The sequence below is a fragment of the Mus pahari genome, chromosome 14 (genome assembly GCF_900095145.1).
Source record: "Mus pahari chromosome 14, PAHARI_EIJ_v1.1, whole genome shotgun sequence".
Lineage (NCBI taxonomy): Eukaryota > Metazoa > Chordata > Mammalia > Rodentia > Muridae > Mus > Mus pahari.
Window position 1 is genome coordinate 57,936,045 of NC_034603.1, and position 11,045 is coordinate 57,947,089.

The following is an 11,045-nucleotide window of genomic DNA, read 5'->3' on the forward strand; positions in this document are numbered from 1 at the left end:
AAAATCTTAAGAATTTGACGGATCTTTGAAGGTTGTGGTGGCTCACCATATGGTCCCTACCCAGCTGAGGAGGGAAAGCTCTAACTTTGAGGTCAGAAGGAAAAAGCCCAGCATTTGCCCCAGCTTCCTGCTCAGCGGTTTTCAATTCCTTTTACTTCATTTTTTTTTAATTTGCTTTGAAGTAGTATTATCTCTCATTCTAAGAAAGGAAAGTGGCTTTTAAAAAAAAACCTGTTATTTTACTTTTAACTTGGCTTAAAAATAGCTTGGGAAGTTCAGTGTAAGAGTGTTGCATTGTCTTTAGTGAATGCTTGTGTATGGCGTGCCTTCAGCTCTCTTTCCAGTGGAATTATCATGGAGAAAACCGTAGACATCTGTCACTTTGAGTCAACAACTATACATTACAGTCTCATCCAGCTCTGCTGGCCACTGACTTGCTTTCTCCGACGTCCTGTGTTCAGCACTGGCCAATAGCCACTGTACTAATTAAAGAACTGCAGCTTATTTAGTTTTAACTCATTTCTTTATTCTCAGTTGTCCAGAGTCAGGATCGATCCTGAGATTTCATTACTGAGTTTCTACACACAATGTGAGCATGTAATTCCACCCCCTAGTGCTCACCTCTCCCCACCCCACTCCCCAGGGCCTGCATCCCACCCCCAGGGCCCTCCTTCCTCTCACCAGGGCCCACCTAACACTCCCCAGTGTCTGCCTCCCACTCCCAGTGCCCAACTCCCCAGGGCCCACCTCCAACTCCCAGGACCCACCTCCCTGTCCCCAGTGCCCACCTCCTCTCCCACTCCCCTTGGAGCTAAAACCTGGTTCTGAGGTTTCAGAAAACATTGCTTGTAAAAATGTCTAAAATTATATTTCCTTGAGATATGAGTTTGATGGTGGTTTTAATAATTTACCTAGCACCACTACACAGATAAATACATATATTGATGTCTGTGTGTGCATATACATAGATGTATATGGTTCACTTGGTCAAAGGCAGCAGTAAAGGATGAGAAGAATTAAGCAGGCGTGTGACTGAAGTGAGAAAACTGGGCCACGGCTATTGCATCCATAGGGCAGTTCAGGACAGCCAGAGCCATAATAGCAAAGTCTATGTGGATTGGTTACTAATTATTAGAGCAGAGTTTCAAGTCAATTCCCTCTGGCTGTCATAAAAGCAGGTTTATCCAGTATTTTTACTGGCCCGAATCTGTAATCGGCCTTTTCCTAGGTGTTATAATAGCCAGTGACTAATGTTTATGAAAATGAAGCAGGGTAATTCACACACTGCTGTCACAAAACTTAAGGTCCAACAGATAGACACAGTTTCTGTTCAATAGGAGACTGTAATAAAGTTTTATAATGTCCCTGATGGCAGGGATGGGGGATGGGAGAGGAACAACTCCGGTTGCTATGGGAGCGTGAGGTTGAAGTATTAAGATAAGTGATAGGTATGCTGATTCAGAAAGACAAGTAGAAAGCAGGAACAGTCAGTGTGAGGCAGGTGTTACCAACATGCCTGGTACAGCATGCCTGGGAGGGCACCACCGCCTTTGGAGAGCTGATAATAATCTGGAGATCTAGACAGAGTCCAGATCAAAGGGTTATGTAAGAGTGCACGCTGAGCTGTGGGGCTGAATCCTGGATCTCAGGCTTCACCCTTCTGCCACGAAGAGCTGGAGCGCTCGATAATGAATTAAAGCCACGGGCACAGAGAGTGATGCTTGAAGGCAGAGAAACCAAAAGCTGAGCTCTGGGTTCTACCGTGCCCCCCCCCCCCCGCATTGTTTTCCTGTAGACTTTCCAAATAGCAATTAAAAGAGAGCACAGAGAACAGCTGCCTTCCTAGAAATCAGACGTGGGACAGTTGATGAGGCAGGGACCTAGGGAGGAGAGAGCTGCCGAGGCAGACCTGCAGGAATCTACAAAGGAATATGCTCGGCCAGGCACCAAGCTGGATGTGTGCAGGGCAGAATTCTGGAAGCCCTCGCTGAGAATAACCATTTGACGGTGAGGAGCTAAACAGTGATGCCAGAAGCATTGAATTCGAGGGAACAGTGGAGCGCCCACCATTCCAAGTGCTTAAAACCACGTTGGGTATCAAACATCTCTGGCTTTCCGGTGACCAGGGTTACTTTAGGGGCTCAGTTTCTCTGCCCCTGTGTCGTAGTTGTTTTTTATCACTGTGACAAAAAAAAGTTCAAAAAGCAAACAAAACAAAACGAAAACAACAACAAAACACAAAAAGAACGGGAGGAAGGATTTATTCTGGCTCGTAGCATTGGAGGCTTTAGCCTGTAGTTTCTTGACTTGGTTGTGGGCTCTTGCATGGGAAGGCATGCTGTGGGGAGAGCTCATGCAGAAACAGGATGGAGCACCTCACAGCAGACAGAGAGGCAGCTAAGAAGGAGCCAGGGACAAGCTAAGCCCTTGAGAGGCATGCCCCCACCAACCTGCTTCCTCCCACCAGGCCCCACCTTCGAATAGGTCAGTATACAAAATCTCCTGATGAAAATAGGCAATGTACCTAGACAATAAAGCAGTCTTTGGTACTAAAGAATTAGAACTGTTCCACAAAATGATAGAGACGCTCCAAACGTTTAAAGATTCAATGGCATACTTCTACATAAACACTTGCATCTTTGAAGTGACTAGTAATGAATATGCAACCTGACAATTTGTGGGCTGCAGCCCAAGCCGTGTTGGGAAAGAGTTGCCGTACTTTAGATGACTCTGTGAGTGTGCAAGTTGCTTTGATGAATCACCCTGACTAGGCCAAGGCACCCAGATGTTTGCCCATTAACAGCCTGGTTGTCGTGAAGGTGCTTCTTCAGTAATGGTAATATTCAATTCAGTAGACAGTGAGTATATTCCCTGTAGTGTGTGTGGGCCTCAACCAGTCACCTGAGGGCCTTAAGATAAAAGGACTGAGGCCTTCCTAGCAAAGATCCTCCCCATACCTTTGAATGTCAGCCACAGTAGCCGTGTTACCTGGATCACTGGCTGCCAGCCCCCTGCAGAATTCAGGCTTGCTGTTCTGTAATTACACAAGTCAGTGCCTTAAAATCTATTAGTATATACACACACACACCCTGTTCTGCATGCAGACACACATATCCATCTTACTGACTCTGCGCCTAGTCTTGCACATGGTAGTCTGGAACCCTGACTAGGGTGATAAGAGAATGAACAAAGAACAAACACATGGACAGAAAATCTGGGATCCAGGTAAGGTGTGCTCATTCTGACAGAGGGACACCAATGATGCAACCTAAAACCTGAGGGAGTTTATCATGTACAAGCATGAGTAGGTGTTAACTAGCCTTGGGAGGTCTCGTTGGGGAGCAATCTCAGTAAGGAAGATGCTTTCTTCGCACTCCTGTAGGTCAGGTGCTGGTATTTGGAGCAGAAGGATGCTTTGCTATCTTTTGTGCTGGAGGCACTGGTGGCCTCTACATGCCTGTGCCTGTGGGAATACACATTCACTCTAGGCTTCCTCAGCCCCCATGCTTCTAATTCTTTGAAGAACTCTGAGTAACACGATTAAAAAGAAGAAAGTTTTAAAATTAGTGATGTAAACATCTACTATCTTCAGATGGAAAAAGTAGAGGGTTGTGGGTATGGCTTAGTGATGTAGACTTTCCTGGGCATGTAGGAGGCGGTGGGTTCAATCCCTAGTATTGAAAAAATAGACAGACACACACACACACACACAGAGAGAGAGAGAGAGAGAGAGAGAGAGAGAGAGAGAGAGAGAGAGAGAGAACAGAAACTCAACAACTAGAGAAAAATCCATGAAACCAAAAACTATTTCTTTGAAAAGGTTCCAGTCATACATTATAGCAAATTTTATACTCAGGGTCAGACTAATAATAATTATATACAGACTTTCACAAGTAGAGTAGAGCTTGGTAAGGTGGGCCATGTTTGCATTTCTAGTACCTGGGAGGTAGAAGAAGGAAGATCAAGAGTTCAAGGCCAGCCAAGGTTACCCAAGAACAATAAATTAATTAATCAATGAAACAAACACAGCTGGATTGGAAGAAATACTTTCTGGTTCATCTTCTAAAGCCAGTATTACCCTGAGAATCAAATGCACATTGCAGGATCACTACAGACCAGTACCCGTGAAACAGAAACGGCTCCAGAAGGCTCCAACAGAGTATCAGCAAATCTAGTTTCATGAGGATGCAAAAGAATCATAATCAGGTTAGCTTTTCCTGAAGCCAGTTCTTGGAGCCATTGGCACATTGCTTAGAAATCAGTCACTGGAATTTGCCACGTTGTGAGAGTCAATGAGAAAGAGTGGTTCTTCTCAACTGATAAAGGAAACACTTTTGACAAGGTCCAGTATTCAACCATCGTTTTAAAAGTCTGAACAAACTTAGAATCTTCACAGATCTGATAAAAGACAATTAAGGAAACACTACCAGCAAATACCGTATTTTTTGGTGAAAGGCAGTGATTGGTAACAACACAAGAATGTATTTCTTCACTCCTTCTAGTCAACATGTACCCAATGTGCTAGGGGGGTAGTAAGAGATAAGAGAAGCAAAGAACAGGGAACGGACTTTTTAATCTGTAGAGGACCTTCATCACAGCATAGAAGCCAGGATGTACAGAAGAATGAGTTTAGCGCACAGTTGGCTACAGTGTTTAAAGAAGTAGCAACATCTTTCCTCAGGAGACCTCACACCTGTGTGTGCCACTGACCTGTCTCTGGTGATCCCTGAGAAGTTAAGGCACCTGTGAGTATTCAGTGCTAGTGGCAGTAGAATTCCAAAAACAGCCAGCACTGCACTCAAGGGTGTGGGGAGAAGACATGTTTGTGTGGAGATGAAGAAAGCAGACACGAAGAGGACTGGAGAACTAGGGAGGGTGGGGTGGAGCACATGATACCGTTATGCAGAATCCAGGCCAGTATAACATCCCAGATGGGTTCTTCCACTGGGAGAAGGATGGAGAATACAGCCAGATTCTGACCAGTGGTCCAGCCCTCTCACTACTTCTGTGAGGATCTAGGATGACTGAAGAAGATTGGAGCCTACCGAAGGCTGTGCCATGTCTGCTGGGCCTGGACCATGGGTATGTCCAGGAAGAAATGAGTCTATAGACTATTAACATTACTCGTGTTAATAAATAAGTAATGCTAATAAATAGTTGATTTAGGAAGCATTGGCATTTATATATAAACACAACTCAATAGAAGAAGAAAAATGTTTTTTAAGAAAAAGGTTTAGAAAAAAAAGAAAAAAAAGAAAAAAAAATAAAAGAAAAAAGAAAAAGGTTTAGAACATTTGAATATCAATTTCACTTCATGCAGAAACTCCATTTGAAGTATAGGCTTAGCTATGAAGCAAGACACTTAAGATTTCTTGGAAACACAAACATGGGGAAACCTGGAACATCTTGTCATCACAAGTTTTTAGATAAGGACAGGGTTTAGGAGCCACAGAAATAAAGACTGTGAGAGAAGAAAAAGTAAGTTGGGGGAAGTTCCAAAGTTAAAGCTTTTGCTTCTGTGAAGAAAATGGACTGGCAGTCACAGTCCTGCAGGAAATACTTGCTGTGTCTGTGATAAAGGACATACATCCCGAAAGAGCCACCTGTTAAATATATGCTTAGTCTGTGGCCCTCCAAATCAGCCCGAAAGCCCTGTAAAGATGGATACGAAGTTTTGATAAAAACTTGCAAAAAAAAAAAAGAAAGAAAGAAAAGAAAAGAAAAGAAAAGAAAAGAAAAGAAAAGAAAAGAAAAGAAAAGAAGAAAGAAAAGAAAGCCCATCCCTTTGAAAACATGCAGATATAATTAGTGGTCAAGAAAATGGAAATTAAAACCCCAGTGAGCTGCCACTGCATCCCTGAAAGAGTAGTTATGATTGGAGCCCTGCACTAGGGTGGGTCCCACCAGCGTGTAATGTATAAAATGATAGGGCCTGCCTCCAAAAGTTTAGTTTTTACATTTTTAGTTTCTAGTAAAGTTAAGCGTGCTTTTATTCTGGGACTTGCTGGTTTCCTTCAACAGAAATGGAGACATATATCGCAAAAAGACTCATAAAGTAAAAATTGGTTGTATGCATTGCAGTTCTCAAAATAGCAAGAATTAATAAACTATGTTAAGTGGAGGAACTATTAAACAAAACAACAACAAATACAAAACCTAAAACAAGCAAACAAACAAAAGGTAAAGAAAATTGAAAATAATGTACTTGGATTTATGTGACTCCCAGAACATAAGCAGTATAACTCCTTTTATCTGAAGTTCTAGAGTGGGTGGTGCTGAATGTGGTGGTAGCATTAAGAACAGTGCTTGCCTTGGTGGCTGGAAGGGTCAAGAGTTGATTGGGACTGAGATGCCCAAGGACTTACAGAAACATTTGGGTGGATGTTGTTAGCATTTCTTCTAGGCTCCACCCCACAGTTACCTGGCAACAGCCAGGTATGCCTGACTCAAAGGGCAAAGGTTGCCATGGATTCTTAGGGGGAGCCGGAGCCCCAAGTGCAAGTGTCACTCGGAAATAGCTCCTTATTATTTGGAGGGCAGGAGGCTAAGAAATGCAGCCGGACAGAGTCATGTGGTTGGGCACTGCCTCAGTCTGTCCTCAGAGTTATCTGGTTTCTGGCTTGGTTTTGATAGACACAAATTCTCCTTGTCCAAACAAGCTAGGAACCCAAACAAGTATACCAATCAGTTTTTACACACAGTCTGTAAAGAGACAGTTCCTTACAGCACTTTTCCACGTCAGACTTTTAGAGACAGAGACAGACTTAACTCTAAAGCAAGCCAACTGTTTTCTTTGTTACTCAAGATGTTTCTGGTACCACCTGGTAGACACTGTGAAGTACTTGTGTGCATTTATGTACGTTAATCTTCAGGACCCTAACTTGGGTACCATTCATTATCAATAGCACTGACTAATGAGAAACGGAGAGGTTAGGTACTTTTCTCAAGGCCAGGGAGTTTCCTAGTGTCAGAATTGGGACCTGAACTAAAGTGTTCTGTTGTCTGAACTTTCACTTGACACTGGGGAAATGGACATTTTTAGAGTAGGGGTTTGTGTGATTAATTTTGTGAGGTATACAGATGAGAATGAAAGGTGGGACAGAACGAGCTTGACTATACCTATTACATCTGTTCTGTTTTATAAGAAAGAAAGAAAGAAAGAAAGAAAGAAAGAAAGAAAGAAAGAAAGAAAGAAAGAAAGAAAGAAAGAAAGAAAGAAAGAAAGAAAGAAAGANAAGAAAGAAAGAAAGAAAGAAAGAAAGAAAGAAAGAAAGAAAGAAAGAAAGAAAGAAAGAAAGAAAGAAAGAAAGAAAGAAAGAAAGAAAAGTCAGGGATATGTTTGGTAGAAGCTCGGTATGGTGTGGGGGAACGGGGTGCCTCTACGGGCCCATGCTGAGGTATCCCTTCCCCCTGAGGTACCATCCTCACAGGGATATGGTATGGAATAGAGGTCATTTAGGGCGTGGGGAGGGGAGTTGAGGGGTAGGAGGGGGGAAGGAGGAGGAGGGAGGGAGGGAGGGAGAATGTGAAGAGAGGGGGGAGGGGAATGGGGAGAGAAGGGACAGAGAGGGAAGAGAGGAAGAAAGGAAGAGAGCAAGAGAGTGAGGAGGGGGCAAGCATCCCTAAAGCACATCCAAGAAATGTTGAATGATCGGTGTTGGTAGCCCTATAACCTGTATGCAGCAGTACAAGTGTATGACTCATTGGCTTGAAGTTTTTGGTTTTAGTTTTTTTTGTTTTTTTTTAAACATTTTAATCAATGTCTAGTTGATCATGTCTCTTCTTACCAAGAAAAGAAAATTTGGTATGGGTCATTTTGAGTTGCCTCCTTTCTAAACCCTGAAGTTAATGGGAATGTTGGAAAGAGGGTTGATCATCACACCGGGCCCTGGATCCTCCCAGTGGCCTTCAGCACCCTCTTCTTACTGCTTCTGGCAAGGCCTGTGGCTCCTCCCTAGCAGGTGGCTGAGCAGGAACTTCTTGCTTTTGCCTGACTTGGCCACTGGGACTATCGGGCCACATGGACTAGCCCCAAGGCTTCTGGCATTCGACCCCAGCTGTCTGCATTCTTGTTCCCTTCTACGGGCTGGCCACCCTCTGGCTTGGCCTCTGCTTCTCCCTCAGGCACTGCCCCTGCCTCTGCAGCACCACCTCCCGTAAAGTCTCTTAAAGTTTACTCTTATACATGGGTCTGGGTCTTTGGATCTCTCAAGACAGCCTTCAAAAAAAAAAAAAAATCTTGCTTTTGACTTAAAACATATAGGACTTAGCTTTAACACCCAGAAGCATGGGGCAAATTAGAATATCCCTAAGACTGTGTGTGATGTGTCCCTTGTCAGCAGTAAAGATGCCCTTAATTCATACATGCTGCAAAGATCAGGGGAAGAAAAACCCAATCGGTATACGAGGTGAAAGGGAGGTCAAAGGTGTGCCGCAAGCCTGGCTAAGATATAAATTATAAACCAGTTTCTTGGGCCTGTCACATGGAGAAGGAGGCTTCCAAAGGGTAACCTGGGAAATTAGGGTCATGCAGCCTTGGCAGGCACGTCACGGCTGACCGTGATTACAATCTGCTTAGGCACAGGTAAATGAACAGAATTAGCACTTTGTCTTGTGGAGCCTATAATGTGTGCAATGGTAGGATCCATGCCTGCCAATCGAGAGAGTCAAGCCGGTGAGGCGTTTACAGTTGCTTTCTGTTTACAGATAAGGGTGTTGTTCACACTGTGGTTTAACTGTTCAGAAAACCAGGAGCTTTGGGGTGGGGGGGTGGGAAAGGGCAGTAACTTACTTTGTCACATCAGAGTAACATCAGATCTCCCCCCCCCCCAACCTCTGTTGACAGAATAACACTGACGGACTTCAGGAGCTTGCCTGTGGGGGATTGATTTACTGCTTGGGAGTTGTGTTCTTCAAGAGCGATGGCATCATTCCGTTCGCCCATGCCATCTGGCACCTGTTTGTGGCCACGGCAGCTGCCGTACACTACTATGCCATTTGGAAGTACCTGTACCGAAGTCCCACAGACTTCATTCGGCATTTATGACCGGCCTGTGCTAGGTTTTCAGTCAGTATTATCACGATCGAGGCACTTGAGTCGGGGGCAGGGGGGAGGGTGAGAACTGAATGTTGCACACAGAAGAAGAATGAGCAACTTGCACTGACTTCGTTTTAATTTTTTTTAATATAATTACTGTGAAAGTATACAAGCTGTGCCTTGAAGTTTTCCTCTTCACAGGCAACAGACGAGGTAGTGAATCAACTCTTCATTCCATTCCACTATCATGAAGGACTCGAGAGAGACATGGCCAACTGATGTTTACAAACCAGAAATTTTGTATTTTTCTTTTACAGATTTTAACTACGATGATTTTTTCTAAATTAGTAGGCCAGGTTGTCAAAGTCAGTGCAATAATACAACTTCCTTTTTAAGAAAACCCAAAGTTGTTTCTATCACGTTTCCCGTTCACTGTGTAAAAGAATCATGGAAACTGAACACTGTTTTTACCATGTTTCATCTTGACATAACATGGTTATTTTTTTAAAAAGGAGGCTTTAGTTCTTTTGTAAATTTTTAAAGAAATGATTCCATTGACGCACTCCCACCCCACCCCCCGCTCCTCATTCATTCGAGGTTTTGCAGCAAGCGGTCAACATTCCACAAACAAACATTATACCTCTTCTGACAGTTTTATTAAGTGTGGAGAACTTGCCAATTTTTTAGAAACACTGCAGTCTTTTCCAACCTTTTCTGCCAATCTCTGACCCTGAACTCAGTGCTGCTTTGGGCTGACATCCATGACTGGTGTGGGCCACCAGGGGTAAGACAGTGTTTTGATACCATCCACTTTTTCAGAAGACATAACTTCCCTGCATGCCTTTGCCCCAGTTTTCTCCAGGGTCTCTTTCCACAGTTGGGGAGGATCCTGTCCGGATTATGATAGTATTATTGGGTTGCCCATCTGCCATGAGCTTTCTGGATTATGGCGAATTGTATTTGCCACTTTGGTGCCCAATGGTTCAAGTCATTGTGGTTAAGCCACTTAACTTTATTGTATCAGTTTGATATTCATTTTAATTGTGGGGCTAGACACATATACTCACATTTCTGCCTTTTCCTCTGCATTTCTCAAAATACTATTCTTTGCTCACACCATAAATAAAACATTGATTGACAGGTTGGAGCTCGTGTCCATTGTTGCTGGGTTTTATGCTGACTCTGTGGAGTGATATTTGTATATTATTTTTAGTTTCCTCTCAATGTCTTATATTAAGATTGATGTATTAGTTGCTTTTTTGGTTAATCTTTCTTGGTGTTTAAGAGAAATGAAGTCACTTTGCCTTTAGATCAGATGCTAATATAACCTGTCTGTCTAGGAATAAGCTGTCAGACTGAAGATATGGTTTATTAATTGAAATTCTGTACAGCTGTAAGTTTAAAAGAAAGTGTATTTTGTATGTATGTCTAGGCTCTGATTTTGGTAAATTGTAAAGGAACAACTGAAGAACTGATTGCTGGGAATGTCTTCAGTAGTCAGGGGTACCCAAGGATAACACCAGCCACACCGCTGTTTATGCATGATTCCGAACAGTTAGCTGCCTGTTATTTTACTCTGTATATTTGACTTTAAATATATTAACTTTTTGTGGATTCATTTAAAGTCTGCTCATATGCAACACTGTCAAAACCACTAAACTGTATTTAAGAACCTGTGCTGTAGGTTAGAATAAAGTTGTTACTTGGGTTGACTCCATTGTCAGGAGCGTATGGCTGGAAGTAATGCTGGGTGTTTGAGAGCTTGAGCGAATCACACATTTGTAATTTGTGTAATAGTCTTCCAAAAACCCAGAATGCAGAGCGAAACAAACTAGCCCTTTCATTTTTAACTTCCTTCCTTCCTTCTCTCTCTCTCTCTCTCTCTCTCTCTCTCTCTCTCTCTCTCTCTCTCTCCTCTTTCTTTCTTTCTTTCTTTCTTTCTTTCTTTCTTTCTTTCTTTCTTTCTTTTTATACTGACTTGAGCTAACTCAAGCTTCATTCTGGTTGC

The 11,045-nt window shown here is 43.0% G+C and overlaps 1 protein-coding gene across 1 annotated transcript in view; it reads left to right on the top strand.

Moving 5' to 3' along the window:
• The window catches only part of Mmd (monocyte to macrophage differentiation associated), a 29,122-nt gene extending 18,373 nt beyond the window's left edge, over positions 1-10,749 (top strand). Inside the window, exon 7 of the mRNA XM_021212046.2 lies at positions 8,846-10,749. Within this exon, the coding sequence (XP_021067705.1) occupies positions 8,846-9,046 (201 nt within the window). The 3' untranslated portion in view covers positions 9,047-10,749. The remainder of the gene's footprint in view (positions 1-8,845) is intronic.
• The last annotated feature ends 296 nt before the right edge of the window (positions 10,750-11,045 follow it).